The sequence below is a fragment of the Chinchilla lanigera genome, unplaced genomic scaffold (genome assembly GCF_000276665.1).
Source record: "Chinchilla lanigera isolate Chin_1 unplaced genomic scaffold, ChiLan1.0 scaffold00066, whole genome shotgun sequence".
NCBI lineage: Eukaryota > Metazoa > Chordata > Mammalia > Rodentia > Chinchillidae > Chinchilla > Chinchilla lanigera.
The window spans coordinates 12,203,980-12,223,690 of record NW_004955467.1 but is presented as its reverse complement, the minus strand read 5'-3'; the positions used below and the strand labels follow the sequence as shown (position 1 = coordinate 12,223,690).

General features: G+C 42.6%; 1 protein-coding gene across 3 annotated transcripts in view; it reads left to right on the top strand.

The window, feature by feature from the left end:
- Positions 1-6,410: 6,410 nt before the first annotated feature.
- Slc13a5 (solute carrier family 13 (sodium-dependent citrate transporter), member 5) overlaps positions 6,411-19,711 on the top strand; it is a 35,726-nt gene continuing 22,425 nt past the window's right edge. The window contains exons 1-2 of one of the 3 annotated variants that reach the window (XM_005399670.2): positions 6,411-6,495; positions 6,849-6,965. In XM_005399670.2, the coding sequence (XP_005399727.1) occupies positions 6,864-6,965 (102 nt within the window). In that variant the 5' untranslated portion in view covers positions 6,411-6,495; positions 6,849-6,863. Of the gene's footprint in view, positions 6,496-6,804; positions 6,966-19,711 lie in introns of those variants that run through there. The other 2 variants (XM_013522144.1, XM_013522142.1) reach the window with 2 other exon arrangements.

Genomic DNA, 19,711 nt, shown 5'->3' with positions numbered 1-19,711 from the left:
GGAGGTTGGCTTATGTGCTTATAGAAGGCAGCAATTCCAGCAGAAGATGGTGTTGCAGTTTTGAATCTGAGGCTAGTGTAGACACAGAATTCCTCTCTTTTGGGGAAACCTTGGTGTTTTCTCTTAAGGCCTTCAACTGATTCAGTAAGGCCGAGCTACCCTATTGCAGGTGATATGCTTCACTCACAGCCTACTTATTTAAACAATGTTTTTCACCTCTAGAAAACGCTAACGATATCTAGACTGGGATTTCACCAAACAAGTGGGTACTACAGTCTCTCCAAGTTGACACAAAATTAACCATCCTTGAGAAAGCATAAACATAGCCAGTGTGGACAAAGAGCTAAAGGAGCCTGGAGAAGGATGTCTGAACAATACAGACTGTCAATAAAGATACGCCAGTTATAAAAAGAAACAAAACAGAATATTTTTAGCTAAAAAGTTCAATTGAAATTAAAAAAACACTAGAAGCTTCCAAAAAACAGGAGAAAAAAATAGTGAATTTGAAGATGGGTTCATTGAAAACAACTCTGAAGAAGAAAAAGAGAAAAAAAAACAAAGAAAAAGAAAAAGGAACCGTGTAACAGTCCTTTGGGAACCATCACAGAAAGGAAGGAGAGAAAGGGTCTGAAAGATTGTTTGAAGAAATAATGTCTGACACCTTCTCAGATTTGATAAGAGACATAAATCTATACCTCCGTTATGGTTTCTATCTACATGTCCTCCTAAAACCTCATGTGCTTGTAGGTGGGGATGTGGGGAGGTGACTGGATCATGGGTTTTCTAGCTAAATGTGATTCAGGAGCTGAATTAATCATTAAACATGCACTGGAAAGGATTGGATTAGACTAAATAGAAACAATTCACATTCTTAATGTGAGTGGATAAACAAGCTGCAGTACATCCATATAGTGAACTACCACTCAGCAATACAAAAGAACACACTTGAATGGACCTCCAAGGCATTATGCTGGGTGAATTGTTTCTAATTAGTCTAAAGTATATTTATTTACTGCTATTTAAAAATACTTTTTCTTTTGAAATAGTTTTACAAGAAATTACAAAAACAGTGCAGAGTTCCCATCTACCCTTCCTCAGATTCCCCAATTTAGCCATTGTGGTGAAGCTGACCCACAGTCCCGAATGAGTGTGTGTGTGTATGTGTGTGTGTGTGTGTGTGTGTGTAGTTTTATGCAATTGTATCACATGTGTCTTGGTTACTTTTCTCTCATTGCTGAGACAAAATACCCAATGCCCAAAGTTAAGGAAGGAAAGGTTTACTTAACTTACAGTTTGTGGAAGTTTCAGTCCATGTTTGGCTGGCTCCGAGGCAGAAGATAGCAAAGCAACAAGAGCAAAGCGGGGAATGGCAGTGCGTGCAAGCCTCTTTCCCTCCCTTACATTGTAAGCAGGCTACCCCCACGCAGGGGATGGCACTCACACAGTTAACCTTCTAAACTTCTCACACTGACACAGTGAACAACATCTTCGAGCAAGTAGGGCATGTCCTTTGCACCCCCGGATGTAGAACTGCTGAGTCTCTTAGCGAAACTTCTAGACTCCCCAAGTTGACACAGTGTATCAACCATAACAACATGTGTGGATTTGAATGACCATCACCACAATTGGAGTATAGTAATACTGTTCACTTATCCCAAAGAGACTCGTTCTACTTGTCTCCTATGAAGGCTGTAAGACACAGTCTCCCCACCAAACCTAACCCCTAACAAACTTTGGTCTGTTCTTTAATCTTATCACTTTCAGAAAATTATATAAGTAGAATAACACCACAGGCATCTTTTTGAGATTGGCCTTTTCACCCAGCATAATGCCTTGGAGGTCCATTCAAGTGTGTTCTTTTGTATTGCTGAGTAGTAGTTCACTATATGGATGTACTGCAGCTTGTTTATCCACCCACATTAAGAATGTGAATTGTTTCTATTTTGAGACTATTATAAACACCCTATAAACATTCACGTGTAGGTTTTTGTAGAAATGTATGTTTTTATATTTCTAGGATAAACACTCAGAAGAACTATGGTTAGGCTGGGTCACATGGTAAATGCATGTTTAATTTTCTAAGAAATCTATCAGATTGTTTTCAGTGTGTCTGTACTACTTTACACTCCTACCGGCAGTGTATGAGAGATCCTGGTGCCACATATCCGTTAGCACTCTAATTTTTGGAAAAACTTCCTGAGCAATATTACTGCCACTTCACTCCCTCTGTACAAAGCACAGGTGCCTGGCTGAGAAATAAATTGAAGAAGTGACCTTGGCATCCAACGTCTATGTATGCATTATTACTGCTTAAGCTGTGAACATTTCTAAGAATAACCTATGGTTCCTAGTCTTTGCACTAAACAATGCTAATTTATTTGAGTTTTCCAAAGTTGACTCTGATGAACATGTGAAGATGTTAAGCTTTTAAAACAGGTATTAATACTCTCAACTTTTTTTCACAGACATCAATGGGTACAGTTTTAGAAGCTTTTTTGTAAACTGGTACTTTGGCTCAGTAGATGGTTTTATGAATGAATGATTTACAAAAGATATGAGACAGCAGACAGGACATCGTGGGGCATCAGTGTTTTGCTGTAAACTCCAATTTGGTTGTACTTGGAATTTTGTGGAGTTGAAAAACTTTTGCTGTGTTTGTATCTTATCTGAAGTCTGTTCTTTGAGAAATTGCATCTGCTACTTTACTGCATCCAAGAAAATTCTCACCTCTATTTTTATTTTTATTTTTATTGGTTCTAGGAATTGAACTCAGGACCTTGCGCCTGCCAGGCAGGTGCTGTGTCACTGAGCTATATCCCCAGTCCTCCATTTCTATTTTTAGAATTCATCCGTGGACTGGTACATTTCCCAAAACTCAAATTGCATGTAATCTCAATTCTGATCAGAAAGTAACAACTGCGAATTGAAACTGAAATCAAGTTGAAGAAAAACACAATATTTTAAAATTATTTTTACCAAAAAGTAGGTTTTCACTACCTCAGTTTTGAGATTAAAATGATATTAAATGATTCAGATGGGAAATGCATCACACAATTATGTATTATAAACCCCTATAACTAAATACCCCAGAATAATTTCGTATATATCACTAACATATTTTAATTAGGGAATAATTTGGTTTTTTAGTTGACGAAATACATTCTAGTGTTTGGATTCATATTTTGAGGAATTTTTTTAAGAGCAGGAAGAATTTATTGAAAACAAGAAAGCTTCTGTCTAAGAGAAACAGAAGAGGCCTCAGGAAGGAATATTATTTTTAAAACTAAGAAATAAAATACAGAACACAGCCTAGCGGTAGTTTACTAAAAACAGCCATGTTACATCAAGAAAAATTATAATGATACAACATAATTCATGCATTTTGTGATAACTTATCAATCTCATATAAAATAATACTATAGCATATGCTATATGCTAAGGTAATAGATGCAATTTCTCAAGTGTATTACTCCACTTGTTATAATATGTTCTTATATTTTTCTGTTTTTCTATCTTCCTGCCAGTAGCTAATGATTACACCAGTTATCATAGTTTCATCATTGTTAAAGTCTAATAGCAATTCCCCGACCCATTCACCATTTTCCAGAAGTGTCTCAACTATGCTTGACTCTTCGCTACTCTGCTTGAACTTCAGGCTTGCTAAATAAAAATCCTGTTAGGATTTTAACTGGAATTAAACTAAATTTATAGATTAATTTGAGAAGGATGGATATTTCTACATTTGGTTGCTCTACCATGAACTTGGTACAACGTCTCCATTTATTTAGCTTTTTGTTGTCGTTGCACTTTAGTTTCTAGTAGTCCTGAATTATCTAGAATGTTTTCTTTCTTGTTTTTTGACTGCCCTTCACTGCTGCCTGGCAAATTTTCAGTTAATCTTGAAGTGTCAGCTCATATGCCATTGCCTTTGTGAAGCCTGCCTCCACTGCTTGGGGCAGACCTGGAGTCTGTAGACCCTCTTCCAAGGCCCCTGCCACTCACAGTATGTTGTATATAATTGCAAGAGCAAATCTTTACTGATTGTTGACTAAATACCAGAGCACTGTTCAGCATTCTCTGAACAGTAATACTTCATATAGTCTTCAAAGCAATCATTTGAAATCAAAGTTGGTGCTATTCTCTCCAGTTATGAGAAAAAGAGATTAGAGAGAGCGATTTGCCTCAGGCAAAGGTATGGATCCAGGCAGTCTAGTTCTAAAGCAGGTGCTCTTTGTTATACCTCCCTTAAAGCAGTTGTGTTATATATTGAAATGGTTTATTTGTGCTTATGTATACATCCGAGGAAATGTATACATCAGAGGAAATGTTTTAAGTGCATACCTCCAATCAGGCACAGCAAAAGATGCTGGCTGGAATATAATATAAATAAAATCGACATTAAATGAAAATCACACCAACACATATATGACTATAAATTGTGCTAAAATATCCTGGGAGAATGAAGGTGGGTAGCTAAGGGTTATACAAATTCAAATTACAAAAGAAGCTAAGGCTGGTGATGCACGCTTGTAATCCCAGCACATCGGAGGCTCAGGCAGGAGGATCGCAGTGTTTGAGCCCAGCCTGGGCTACATAGTGAGACCCAGTCAAAAAAAAAAAATTACTGAAGAAGAGGATACACAAAAAAGAAAACTACAGGAGGGGGTTGAGACATTGTGTGTATCCTTGGGTGCAGGTTACAGAAAAAGCCATGAAGTTGAGTTAAGATGTGTTGAGTTTTACGGTGTGAGACACAAACAGGCTGTGAAATATAGTTGTCCCTCCCTGTGGAGCTGGTAATATAGGAGACATATAACTCCCAACCTGTCAGGTATCAAATGTGCCAAGTTCGTAGTCCCACAACAATGAGCAATGAAGTCTTGAACCAAAGGAAGAAGTTAGGAGAGTTTTATTGGAAATAAGGAAAGAGGAATAGCTCCTGGGTTTCCGGGAGGGGTCTTGAATGAGGTATCTACTGAGGCCCTTCGTTGACGTAATTTACACAGCAAAGTCACAAGGAGGGTACAACATGGGTCAAACTACAGGTATAGCTGCTTGGCTAGTATTGATCCAATAGGGAAGCAGGTCACACAGCAAGGGTACATGGGAAGAACAAAGGGATTTTTGGGAAAGGATGGGTCTGGGTGCTCTGGTCACCCATCTGGGTGACTGATGGACTTCCTGGGCTGACTGGTGCCAATTATAATCTCAAGTGATTGTTTATCCCTCAGGGAGCATGGCCATTACATCTCTTTCTTGAGGCCTGATCTTCTTCAGTGCACCTCCAGCCACAATTCTGATGTCTATATTTTCCCCGCTGATTTCCTTGAGGGTCCAGCCCACCTCTGACTGTATATTAATTTCTGACTTAGTTGTCTGTAATAGTGGTGGTGGTGGTGGGGTTATTGGTTCCAGGACTCCCAGGAGTACCAAAATCTGTGGGTGTTCAGGTCCCTTATATAATGCCGTTTTACATATAACCTAAGCAGTCCCCCCTACACTTAATCCTTAGGTTACTTGTAATACCAAATACAAAATAAATGCCATGTAAATAGTTACACTTTATTGTCTAAGGGATAATTGTGTAAGGAGGAAAAAAGCCTGTATGTGTTCAGTGCAAAAGTAGGCCTAACTGCATGATACACGTCTAACATGCGAGGCCTCACTGCACGATACACGTCAGCAACAAGGTAACATTCTGATGGGCAGGAGGGCTGACTGTGGAAATCTGGGATGCGGGCATGCGGCATATAATCACTAAGAAGCAGGCTGTGGTCACACCACGGGTATGGGCAAGACTTCTCGAAATACAGTTGCGAAATCAGACAGAAGACAAGGGAAAAAAGAAGAAAGTAATAGCGGTGGCAGTGTCTCCACACCCTTCTGTCTCTAGCGCCCCACATAGGGCTCAGCAGGGAACAGGTGCTCGGTGCAGTTTGGGCTGCACGAACAGTGGCCGCCAAATGAATGAATGAACGACTCTCCCCGTGTAGCCTCGGTCATGTCCCTCCCTTCCTCTGTAGGCTCCTGTTCCCCTCCTTGGAAAGGCCACAGCGGCGAGGTTTGAGCCTGCAGCAGCGAGGGCGGCCGCGGAGGCGCCAAGAACGCAGCCGGGAGGGGCCGGGCTGCGCGCGAGTCCGCGGGAGGCGAGAGCCGTCCAGACCCGGGGGACGGCGGCGTCACCTCGCTCGCGTCCGCGGAGGAGCGCGCCCCGGGCTGCTGGGCGGGAGGGCGAGCGCGGGGAAGGAGCGCCGAGTTTGGAATAAGGCGAAAGTGGCGGAGAAGCCACATCAGCCCGGGGAAGAGGAGACGGCGGTCTGGCAGGCGCGGAGCGCTGGCTGTCACCGCTTCTTCGAGGGACCTCCCAGGGGCCGGGGTGGGACGGGGCAGCAGTGAGGGGATGAAGAGAAGAGAGGTTCGGGACATGGAACTGACACCCCCAGAGGCCGGTGGACACTTTCACCCGGGACGCTTCCAGAGCTGGCGAGAGAGCAGGTGAGGATAAGGGTGGGGTCCGCACGCCAAAGCTGGCACAACGCGGGACCCCCGGAGGGCGCCCGTGTCCCGGGGATCTGGGGAGAGGCTTGCAGAGCCGTGAGGGGCCGGCGGTCCAAGCAGCCCCCAGGGGGCTGGCGCGCAGCTTCGGAGCCCTCAAATGCCTCCCTTCGCCGCGGGGTGGCGGAGTCGGGGGCAGGCGAGTCCCACCGACCCCAGGGGTGGCCCCGCCCCGGGGCCGCGGGGAGGCCCGTCGTGGGGGGCGGAGTTGTCGCCGCCCCCCCGTCCCGTGGGACCGCGGCCGCTTCTTAAATCAGCGGAGTCTCTCGTTGCCCCGCATTCTTGCCCGCTAGTCTCGCTTCCGTGCCATGGCTTCGGCGCTGAGCTATGTCTCCAAGTTCAAGTCCTTCGCGATCTTGTTCGTCAGCCCGCTCCTGCTGCTGCCACTCATCATTCTGATACCCGCCAAGGTCAGTTGCTTCTCTGGGCAGCCCAGTGTCCAGTAACGGGCACGGAACTAGGAGCGCTGAGCTGGAACGCACGGATTTCCTGGCGGGGACAGCTCCCCTGGGGCGCGCGCACTCAGGACCTGCAGGTGCTTAATGGGAGGTGCCCCACGAAGAATCCCGAGGGGCACAGAGACCCGAGAGTGCGCCCACCCTGGGGGCTGCGGATCCCAGGGCTCAAGCACAGAGACCTAGATGCGCACGCAGAGTTTAGCCACACGACCTCAGCCGTAGGCGTAGCCTCTGACTCAGAAACCCGCAGAGTACAGAAACGCAGGCCCTCAGCCCCCGCGATGCCGCTCAGGCCAGCCCTTGTCTCTACCTCACTCTTCCCTGAGCGAATGCACTCTTTCCAGCTGTACGTGGCTTCTGACCTCAGTCGGGAGCCTGGAGGAAAAGATCATCACCTGTGTAGATCTTGAGTTCCAACTTCACCACTCTCTGGCCTTTTATGGGCCTCACTTTCCCTATCTACATTTCTTTCTTCCATTTATTTATTTATTTATTTACTTACTTACTTACTTACTTACTTACTTACTTACTTACTTATTTTTTGGGACAGAGTCTCGCTGTGTACTTCTGGCCAGCCTTGAACTCATGGTGATCTTCCTGCCTCAGCCTCCTGAGTGCTGGGATTATAAACGTGCACCACCACCTGGGCTCCTATCTACATTTCTTTCCTTGTCTGTAACTCAGCGAAGCCACGTCTGAGTCAAAATCCTGCCCCAGGCTGAATGGCAGGAAAGGGTTGATCTGCTTTGCCCACTGCCTGCTGTGGCTGTGGCAGGAGGAGGAGCATATTCCCGGAGCTCACGCCTTGGGTGGCATGGCCCAGAGCTGCAGGGAAGCTGTGTCCCATGCCCCGGCCTCTCAGCCCTGCTGGGAGGGGGAGAGAGAATGAATGGCCTTGGCCACAGGGCGGGGGTGGGCTGGGCGCCCTGGCCCAGACTTGGTTGTACTGCACACAGCCTGTCTGGCAGAAGCCCGAGCCCTTTGAAGCCTTTTGTGGCTGCTGGCTGCTCCTTCCTCCTTCCCTCTTTTAGCCCTTTCACTCTCAGCCCAGACAGGAAACCTCGGGCTCCCTCCTGGCCCCCCAGACAGGTTTGGGAAACAGAGGAGCCCTTGAGGGCATGCTCTGGAGCAGTGCTGCGGAGGGATGCCCTGGGGTGTGGGAAAGCCAACCTGAAAAGAAAACTGACTTCCACCGTCCACTCAAGCCTGTGACCTGCACCAAGCCCCTGTGCTCTCTGGACCTTGGTACAGTGGGGTGGTCTGGGAGTCAGAAGGGATGATGACGGTTCCTAAGACGCAACAGGAGAAGACTAGGAAGAACCCTTGGGTGAACAGAGCAGAGGCTCTAGATCCCAGAGTGGCGCGGCTCCTCACATGCCGCACCATCAGTGAGCAGCGGATGTTCTTTTGGAGAAAGCTATTTGGGGCCATTACTGTCCGTGGCAGGGAGCCAGGCAGGAGAGCTGTGCTTTGGTTCTGCTGGCAGGGAGAGATGTTCCCTGGAATAATTACAGCCCTCGGCTGACCTGCCTGCTCCAGGGCAGTGTAAGTGAGACCCTGCACCCACTTGGCACACTCACACATGCACAGGTGAGTCCTGAGCTGGAAGCTCAACTCAGGTGTATGTGTGTGTGTGGGTGGGGGGGTCACTAAGCTAGTAGGGGCAGGCAGAGGAGAGTCCTTCCAGAGGCTGCCTTTTTCTCCAGCAGGGCTGACTGCCTGGGAGCCGGGGTCCCTGGCGCCTTAGTTTCTTCCTCTGTGCTTCTTTTTTGTGACCCTTAAAGACCTCCCTGATCCCATCCTCCACCACATTCCCCAAGGAAATTGAGCAAGGAAATCCAGAGGTCCAGCACACACGTGGGCAGGGGTGAGGATGTTGGTTGGGCCTAGGCAGATGGGAAGCATTGTCTCTGCCCAGTGATGACTTGCAGGACATAATGACCTCTGCCACCACCTGCCCTCTCTCCAGGCTTTCTTCTTTCCTTCCTCTCTTCCACCTTGCTTGCTTCTTGGTCTCATCTCTGCTCCAATTATTCTACCTTTTTTGTGGGTCTCCTTTAAAAAAACGTTTTAATAAAATAAGTGATAAATATTTCTTTTTTAGCACATGTGTGTAGTACATAAAGTTTACAGTTCTTTCATTTTTTTTTTTTTTTTTTGGGCCGGGTTTTTGTTTTGCGTTTCGGGTTGGCTTTGACTTCCCTTTTTACCCCGGGTTGGCTTTGACTTCCCGTTGTTCTTCTTGCTTCGGCTTCTTGGTTGTTGGGTTTGCGGGCTTGGTCTCCTTGCCGGGCCAGTTTTCCTTTTTTTGGGGAAATTTGTTTTTTTTCCTTACCCCTTTTTATTTCTTTTTTTATTCCCTTTTCCTTTTCTTCCTTCCCCACCTTTTTTTGTTTCCTTTCTTTTTAAAAATTTTTTTTTTTTTTTATTTTTGTTGTATATTGTTTTTATTCTTCTTGTGTGTTTTTTGTATGTGTATGTGACATCTTTTTTTTTTTTTTCTACCCTGTCCTTCCCTCCCTCGCCCTCCATCTCTTCCCCTTCCCTTTTGAGAAAGATCTACTGTCTCCCTATTATCTATCTTTTATTTTATTCTTTATCTTTTATTTTGTTCATGTAAGAGAAACCATGTGATATTTAAGCTTTTGTGTCTGATTTACTTAACATTATGGTCTCAAGGTGCATCCATTTCCTACAAATGACTCAAGTTTATTCTCCTTTATGGCAGAGTAGTACTCCATTGTGTATAAATACCACCTTTCCTTTACTCATTCGCTTGTTGATGGGTGTATAGGCCACTTCCAAGATTGAGCTATTATGAATTGTGCTGCTGTAAACATGAGTATGCGTGTACCAGTGTAATAGGATGTCTCTAACTCTTTCAGATGCTGAGAAGGGCAGTAGCTGGGTCAACTGTAACTGCTAGTTTCTGATTTGTGAGGAATCTCTATACTGCTTTTGACAGTGGTTGTAGTAGGCTGCATCCTCACCAACAATGTAGAAGGGTTTCTTTCCCCTCTGCAGCCTCTCTAGCATTTATTATTATTTGATTTCTTGATAATGGCCATTCTTTCTGGGGTAGAATGGACTCTCAGGGTAGTTTTAATTTGCATTTCTCTAAAGGCCAGTGATGAGCATTTCTTCGAGTGGTTATTGGCCATTTGTATTTCTTCTGTAAGGTGTCTATTCGTTTCTCTTGCCCTGTTTTTGATTGAGTCTTTTATTTGGGGGATCTCAGTTTTTGTGCTTTCTTTATATATTTTAGATATGAGTTCTCTGTCTGAGGAGACACTGGCAGAAACTTTTTCCCATTTTGTAGGTTGTCTTTTCATTCTGTTGGCAGTTTCTTTTGCTGTTTAATTCTTTCTAGCTTTTTAATTTCATATGATCCTATTTGTTGATTCATCAGACTATTTCATGTGCAACCAGGATTCTGTTCAGAAAATCTTCTCCGGCACCTATGACTTCAGGAGTTTTACCTATATTTTGACTTGTTTTGTTTCGAGATAGGGTCTTACTATGTAGTTCAGCCTACCTTTGAACTCACTTTGTAGTCCAGGCTGGTCTCAAACTTGCAGCAATCCTCCTGCCTCAACCCCCTGAGTGCTGGGGTTATAGGCATGCACCATCACACCTGGCCAAGAGTTTTATCTGTTTTATCTTCCAGCAGGTTAACTGTTATTTTAACATTTAGTTCTTTGATATGCTTTGATTTTAGTGAACAGCCAGTTTTCCTAACACCATTTATTTTATTTTATTCTTTTCAGAGTGTGTGTGTGTGTGTGTGTGTGTGTGTGTGTGTGTATGTTTTGAGACAGTGCAGGCTGGCTTTGAACTCACTATGTAGCCTAGGCTGGTCTGGAATTCACAGCAGTCCTTCTCCTGCCTGTCTCACTCTCCCAGGTTCTGGGATTACAAGCATGTGCCACCACCCCCAGCTTCTAGTGTTCTTTTTTTGTTGTTGACTTTTTGAGAAACTTTTTGAGGGTCTCAATAAGTAGCTCAGGCTGGCCTTAAGCTCACTGTGTAGCACAGGCTAACCTTGAACTAATAGCAATCTTTCTGCCTCAGCCTCCCAAGTACTGTGCTTACAGGCGTGTGTCACCACAGCTGGCTTTTTTAGTGTTATTATCATGAAAGGAGGTTGAACTTTTCTTTTCAAATTTTTCTTTTCAAAGGCTTTTTCTTTATGTATTGAGATGATCACGTGGTCTTTGTCCTTGCTTCTGTTTATGTGATGGACTGCATTTATTGATTTGTGTATGTTGAACCATTCGTGTATCCCTGGGATACTTCATCCTGGCTTTGTCATGGTGTATGTTCTTCTTGATTATTCATTGCATTCTGTTTGCCAGTATCTTGTTGAGGAACTTTGCATCTATACTCATTAGAGGAATTGATCTATAGTTCTCTTTTCTGGTTGGTTCTTGCCTGGTTTTGGAATCAGGGTAATGGTAGGTTCCAGGAATGACCTTGGGTGTACTCCTTCCCTTTCAATTTCATTAAAAAACTTGATGATTGTTGGTGTTAGAACTTCCCTGAAGTTCTTGTAGAATTCAGCTGTGAACTCATCCATACCTGGGTTTTTCTTTGTTGATAGGTTATTTATTACTGCTTCAATTTCATTGCCTGATACTGAATTACTCAGGATTTTTAAATATTCTTGGTTCAGTTCTGGTAATTCATAAGTATTTATCTATAATAATGTTCTTTATTTCCACAGTGTCCATTGTGATTTCACCATTTTTCATTTCTAATTTGTTGATTTGGGTCTTCTCTTTTCTTCTTTTGGTTAGATTGTCTAAGGGGTTGCCTAGTTTTTCTTTCAAAGAATCAACTCCTTGATTGATTGATTCTTTGTACTTTTTTGTCTCAATTTCATTGACTTCTGCTCTGATCTTTATAATTTCTTGCTTTGATATGCTGTGATTTTAGTGAACTAAAATCACTAGCTTTGGGTTGAGATTGCTCTTGTTTTTCTAGAGCCTTGAGGTGCATTCTTAGCTTATTTGGGCTTGCTCAGTTTTTGTGGTGTGGGCCTTCACAGCTATAAACTTCCCTCCTAGGACAGCTTTCATTATGTTGCAGAAGTTCTGTTATGTTGTATTTGTATTATCATTCTGCTCTACAACTGTCTTATTTCTTCTTTGATTTCTTTTGTTATACATTATATTGTTATTGTTGTTGCTGTTGTTGCTTGTTTTTTGAGACAGGGTCTCACTATGTCATTCAAGCTGGCCTTAAACTCACTTTGTAGACCAGAGTAACCTGAACTTTCAGTGATCCTCTTGCCTCAGCCTCCCAACTTGCTAGGATTACAGGTATACACTACCATGCCCAGCTCTTCTCTAATCCACTGTCTAGTAAAGAGCATATTGTTTAGTTTCCATGTGTTTGCATAATTTCTGTGTTTTCTTTTGTCATTGATTTCTAACTTCATTTTGCTAAAGTCTGATAATACGCATAGTATAGTTTCAGTTCTTTCACATTTACTTAACCTAGCTTAACTGGCTAGTGTATGGTCTATTTGGGGAAACATTCCATGTGCTGCTGAAAAGAATGTGTATTCTGTTGTTGGGCGGGACAATCTGTAGATACCTGTTAAGTCCATTTGTTCAAAGGTTTTATTCAAACAACTCTGATATTTCTTTGTTGATTTTTTTTTTTTTTTGCCTAGTTGATCTGTCTATTTGTGATAGTGGGATAGTAAATTCTCCCCCTGAAATTGTGTTTATATTTATCTAATTTTTTTATGTCCAGTAGTACTGGTTTTATGAAGTTGGGTGCATCATTGTTCAGTGCATGTGTTAAAAATTGTTACCTCTCCTGTTGGCTTGTTCTCTTAACCAATGTGAAGTGTCCTTTTTTGTCTCTTTTGGCTTGAATTCTGAATTTATGTTAATATAGGATAGCTACATCTGCTTTTTTTTGAGTTCTTGTTGAAGTTTTTCATTTGTTTTTTGTTTTTTGAGATGAGGTCTCACTGTGTAGTTCAGGCTGGCTTCAATTTACTATGTACTCACTATGCACTTGAGAGGATGAGGCAAGAGGATCACTGTGAGTTCAAGGCCAGCCTGAACTACATAGCGAGACTTTGTCACAAATAAACAAACAAACAGCAAACAAACAATTGGTTTCTTTTCTCTTATCAGTTTTAAAGACGTGTTGTGAAGTTCTTTTCTGATCATGGCTATTTGGGGTTGTATATGCCTCACTTATCTGTATGTTAAATTGTTTTACCCTTTTGGAAAGTTTTCTGCTATTATTTCAATAAGCAGGTTTTTTCCATGCCATTTGTGATATGTTCTGATTTTTCACTAATTCCATTTAATCTTAGATTTGTCCTCTTAACACCATCTAGGAGCTATTGGATCCATTTTTCATGTTCTTTTATTATTTTTAATGTCTTTTTCATTAACTGGTCACCAATAATGGCTGTGTCTTTTAGTTCTGACACACTGTCTTCACAGTGATCACTTTTGCTGCCCGTATTTCTGATAGAATTTTTAATCTTCTCAATTTCTACATGGAGCCTTTTTATAGATTCTAATTCTTTTCTGTGCTGGTCAGGCATGTTTTACATTGTTTAGTTTGGCTCTTCTTTTTGTCTTCTTTACATTTGCTGATGATTTTGTTTACTTGGCACAATACCTTATTATTTATATTTTCTGTGAGCTTGTCAAATGCCTTAGTAATCTTTTTTTGTTAACTCCCCTGGTATCATTTCACATAATTTGGTTGTGTAGTTTTTGGTTTCTTCCTCATCCATACCTCATGAATCAGCTTTGGGGGAGTTGGGAATTTTTTGGAGGCATTTGTTGGCTTGTCTTCTCATGTTTCTATTTTTTTTTGTTTTGGAGAGGGCAAGGTTTGTGGGTTGATTATAGTGGAAGGCTTTGTTTTTAGTATGGCAACCTCATTACATCATACTCATGTTCCCATGGTATCCTCTGGGTGTGGCTGACTATTGGCCTCTGCCTCTGTCCCGGGATCCAACCATTTCCCTTTAGTTGAGATGAGAGGGAGCAGCATATGTGGCCCCATACTCAGTTTCCCAGGAATGGGCCACTGTATTGTTAATAACCCATTGCTACCCAGTCATTAGAATCTCAAGGAAACCAATTAATAGCAACGGTTATGTCATCTTGGCTATTGTAATAATATCGGATTGATTATAGCATCAAATACAAACTGAGTTTTGATAAACCCTAAGGACCAATAAAGGACCACCCTTGTCTTTAGAAAAGTAATCTATATAGTGTGAACACTAACACAAACCAAATGTTGACCTATACTAAATATCTACCAAATGGAACAACTTTATCTCTACTAACAGTAATACAGTATTCAACCACAATAGCATAAATTTAGCTATATCTAGAGATTTATAAAGCTTAGTAGTTATAGTAGTGGAGGTAGTGGTGATAAAAGATAAGAGGAAAAAGAAAAAAATGTAAGGGAGAAAGAGCAAAGGAGAGAACAGAAACTGAAAGAAGAGAGAAAAAAGAAAAAAAGAGGAAAAAAAACCCACAACCCCCCATAACCAATAAATGAAAGATAAAAAATAATATAAAATAGAAAAATCAAGCAAAGACTAACCACCTGTATTTCCATCAACATATGAATGGATAAAGCAAGTGTGGTATTTGCAGACAATGGAGTACTACTCTGCCATAAGGAAAGATAAACTGGAGTCATTTGTAGGAAAATGGGTACACCTGGACACCACAATGATAAGTGAAATAAATCAGACACAAAAGTGTAAATATTACATGGCTTCTTTTTCATGAGAAACCCAAAGTATAAATAAAGAGCAAAATAAAAGATAGATGATAGGAAGCAGAGAGCTAGATCTTTCTAAAATGGGGAAGGACTCAAAAGGGAGGGAAGAGAAGGAGGGAAGGGACGGGGATGGAAAAAGGAATTAGGCTGTGTTATGTGCACGTGTCAAGTATACACAGGGAATGTAAACAAGTAAACAATTGAAAACAAGTACCAAAAAAAAAAAAATAGAGGGAAATCAAGAGATGGATGGAAGGGCAGGGGATGAATAAAAGCAGTTAAGGTGTGTTATGTACATGCACCAATTCCCCACAAGGAATGTAAACATTATGTACTACAAACATATTAATAAAAATTTTTTTTAAAAAAAGATCAAGTCAAAGAGAAAATGTCTGTGTTATTGAATGAGTAGTTTCTTCCCAAGATCTGCAGTCTTGGGATCCAGCCAGTTGCGATTTGTTGTGCCTAACTTTAGAGCCTGTGGACCTTTGAGTGCCCTCCTTGCACCAGAGGCCGGTCTGTCAGTTTCCCCCAGACGTGTTTACCAGCCAGATGGGGACTTACCCTCCTCACTCATGGGTCTGGCCACTCCCTCCCTCCCTGGTGTTGTCTTTATTTAGGATCAGTTCGGTTGGTTATTCTTCGCTTCTGTTGCTCCATGTTGTGCTGCCCTGGGGGCTGGTGCCTCTCCTATGACACAAGGCAGCTCTCTCACGTGGGATCTGGGCTCCTGGTATCATTTATTTTGTTAAAGTTCTAAAATTTTTTTACAAGTCTGTAAAGTATGGAAAAACAATAAAAACACCCTCAAACCCCACAGCTACTAGTACTATGATGGGCATCTTTCCAGAAACTAATCGATCTCTTGTTTTGCTCTGTATACAGAGACAGACAGACAGACAGACGTGGGTGCACACACATATACACGGAGTATGCTTTGCCTATGTTTTTTCATCACGCAGTATGCTGAAGACACCCTTTCTTGTTAATACATTCACATGATGCCTAATTACATTTTGATCAATACTGGACCACATGTATGATGGTGGTCCTATAACAAATTGTATCACCTGCTGATGTTGTAGAATCCACCTCAGTTTTCACTGTTATTACCCACAACCCGATTTTTCTAACATCCTCTTTCTAGTCTACCCTCCCCACTGACATTTGAGCATTTTAGCTGGAAAGGGTCAAATTTGTTGCTGACACTATTCAGGGCCAAGGCACGTCCTGGACATCTTGACAGTGGTACAGAAGTAAGGGAGAAGTTAGCCTTGTGTCCCATCTCCTTTTTCTTTCTTTCTTTCTTTCTCTTTCTTTCTTTCCTTTTTTCTTTCTTTCTTTCTTTTTTCTCTCTTTCTCTTTCTTTCTTTCTCTCTTTCTCTTTCTTTCTTTCTTTCTTTCTTTCTTTCTTTCTTTCTTTCTTTCTTTCTTTCTCTCTTTCTTTCTCTCACTATGTAGTCCAGTCTTGAATTCACTATGTAGCCCATGCTATCTTTGAACTCAGCAGTTCTCCTGCCTCAGCCCTCCAATAGCTGATGCCAGCATGCCCAGACTCATTTTCCTTTTTTTTTTTTTTTTTTTTTTGGTACTAGAAATTGAATTCAGGACTTTGAGCTTACTGGGCAGGTGCTGTGCCACTGAGCTACATCCCCAGCTCTCTCTTTTCTAATGGTTATGCTTAGCTCCTCCAGGAAGCCTACAGTGGTCATATATGCCACCTGCTGTTTCTAAGTTTAGATAATAAAAGTTACCAAGGACTTCGTGCATGTCGTATGTTAGAATGGGCCCTCTTAAACCTTCAATTTATAGATAAGGGCATGAAATGAGCCCAAAAAGAGGCGAGGATTGGGAGCAGAAGAGGTAAGTTACCAATGACATTTAGAATGGCTATCACATGTTGCTCACAGAAGCCAACTGATTTTTAGTATTATTGTTTTAAAATTCTCTATGATATACCCTCTCACTATCAACATCTGGAGGGAATCACTCCTACCACCCACCCTAAACCACAGGCCCATGAAGTATGACTGCCAATGTGATGGACAGTGAACACCGGCCAGCGCTGCTGGTAGCAAACCCTGGCTTCTAACCACACTGCTGTTTGGGCTTTAGTCCGGCTTTCAATCCTAATGGATCCTGTGGGGCAAAAAGGAAGGCTTCCCTTCACCCTCTGAAGGTTCTCTGGGATGAGCTGATGATAGATTAAATAGAAGAAATACACACACTCATACACACGTGGAGGCAGTCCTCTGGCATAATTCCATTCTAGGCCAGCAGGACTCTGAAGTTTTTATATCTTTTTCCAGGGAGACTTTGGGGAATGTAGACAATTTTTAGGGGAATTCATGGACTTGGAGAGACATATAATGGCCTAGGACAAAGTCCATTTGGCCTGAACAACAGACCATGGGTTAGAAATGATTCTCTTTGTATTCTAGGCAGCTAAGTTAGATAGAAATTAATATACAGTCAGAGAGGGACTGTGCTCTCAAAGAAGTCAGCAGAAAAAATCAAGACTTCAGAATTGTGGCTGGAGGCGTATCTAAAGAAGGCAAGGCCTCAAGATGAAGTCACGTTGGCCAGTGCTGCATAATAGAAATTTGAGATTATATTGTAATTAGTACCACCTAGTCCTTTAAGTCCAGATGGACATCAGACACCGTGGTGGGTGACCAAAACATTTGGACCCATGCTTTCCCAAAGATGTTTCTGTTTTAAAAGTCAAAGATAAGCCAAGGTTAATAATGAGGCTAGCCATGTGCCCTGGCCATGAGCCTCACTTCCTTATTAGATCAATATCAGCTAAGTGGCTATACTTGTAATCTTATTGGTTGATTTATAGTTTGACCCACATTATACCCACCTCATGATTCTGATCTATAAAATGTTTTTGGGAGAATGACCTCTGTGGCAACCCACTTTTGAGACTCCTCCTGTCTCTCAGGAGCTATTGCTCAGTTAACTTTTCCTGCTCTTAACCTCCATTGACCCTTAAAATTCATACTTTGTATCCAGGTGTGCTGACAGACTTCAGTCTTTTGTACTGTAATATGAGTCTTGTTAACGTTCAGGGAAGGGACCAGAGGTCATTGTTTCTTCCTTGGTGGGACAGGAATTTAAGCAGATCCAGAGATGGTGGGGTAGAGACAGCATCTACTACCAGATGCTATTCTCTGAGTTCCTTCAATTTAAAATCTCTAGTTTGCCAGGGCACCATATTTTGGGGTGACCATCCCTAGACTCCTTCCATTCTTCTCTCCTCTGCACAGCAAATGTGACAAGTTCTGGAGACTTCTCTTCGTTGCTACAACTGGAGAGGATGCTATTGGTTTCTCCTGAGAGGAGAGCGAGGGTGCTCTGAACATTTCACAGTACATACGACAGGACAGTACCCACGGTGAAGAGCCATCTGAGTCCAGCTGTCAGTGTGCCAGGGCCTCAGACAGCAGGGCTGTGTCCTGAGTTTTTTGTGAGGTGCTGAAAAAGATTCATTAAACATTTTTTTAAAAAATGTATTTACTTATTTTTGTGGTGCTAGGAGCTGAATCCAGGGCCTTACGCATTCCAGGCAAGCACCCTACCTCTGAGCTATACCCCAGCCTGAGAGATTTATTTTTTTACAACTGATAACACCACTGAGATGAAGAATGTCTCTGTGCTGGTGCGGTGTCTTACAAATCTTGTCGCCTGGTCTTGGGCGAGGATGGACGGCAGGAAAGGGCAAGCACGACCTCTCAGCATCGTGGTCCTAGTCTGGCTCCGGAGACGCCGGTCTGTTCCTTTGCTTCTCTTGCTAAGCACTTGCAGAGCATCTCTTGGAATTGTTGGGTCTGTGCTGGGTGCTGAGGGCAAAGTGAATCTACAAATACCGTTTGTATTCTCGAGTGGCACATGGGTGGTGGTGTGGGTGAGGTAGGATAGAAGAAATAAAAACTAGGTAGAAAGGAAACAAGGACACTGAGATTTTTAAAACTGTACTTTTAAGAAGAATTGCAGCTTCAGGACTCAAGTCCAGTTTATTTATTTACAATATTTGTTTTTCTCTTTTTTATTCTCCTAAGACATAGTAAACTTGGACAACTCCCTCTCACCTACAAATAGATTTTTCCCATTTTATTTTTACTTGCAAATATCCTCTTTCACCTGTGAATAAACCAGCTTTTCCCTTGTAAATTAGGATTTCCTATGTGAGTGAACCATTATTTTATTATCGGTGGGCCATCCTCTCCTACCCACTAGACAAGATTAAGACTGTCGGTTATCAAATTTCACAGATTTCCACCACCAAAAACATATAAAGATCCCCAGTTCCTGACTGCAGCATGCCTCATTTGTCTGAGCATGCCACACCCTGCTCTTGACTGTGTCCTATATTTCTATCTCTAATAAACCATTTCATGTCTGAATCACTAATGTGTCCTGAAAATGCTTCTTGTGTGGCAAGAGTCAGCAGACTACAAGCTTACTTTTTTTTTTTTTGTCTTTTTCAAGACAAGGTCTCGCTATGCAGTTCACGCTGGCCTTGAGCTCACTTTGTAGCCCAGGCTGGCCTTGAACTCACAGCGATCCTCCTGCCTCAGCCTCCCCAGTGCTGGGATTATAGGAGTGTGCCACCACACCCAGCTGCAAATGTACTTTTTTTTTTTTTTTTTGCAAATGTACTTTAAAAGGGTGGGATAGATCTCTTATTACAGTCTCGGGTATCTCACAGACCCAACCCCAACCCTGTGACACAGGGAGAAAGTAAAGGGAACAATGGCAGTAATTTGGTGTGATAATTGCTGAGGTTACTCACAGGAGGAGCACGCTGAATCCGGCTTTGAAATAAGATTTGAACCAGCCTGTAAAATAGCTGTCAGTACAGTCCTGAGGAGTCAAAGCAGGAAGATGCTAGAACCTCAGTAGGGGGATCT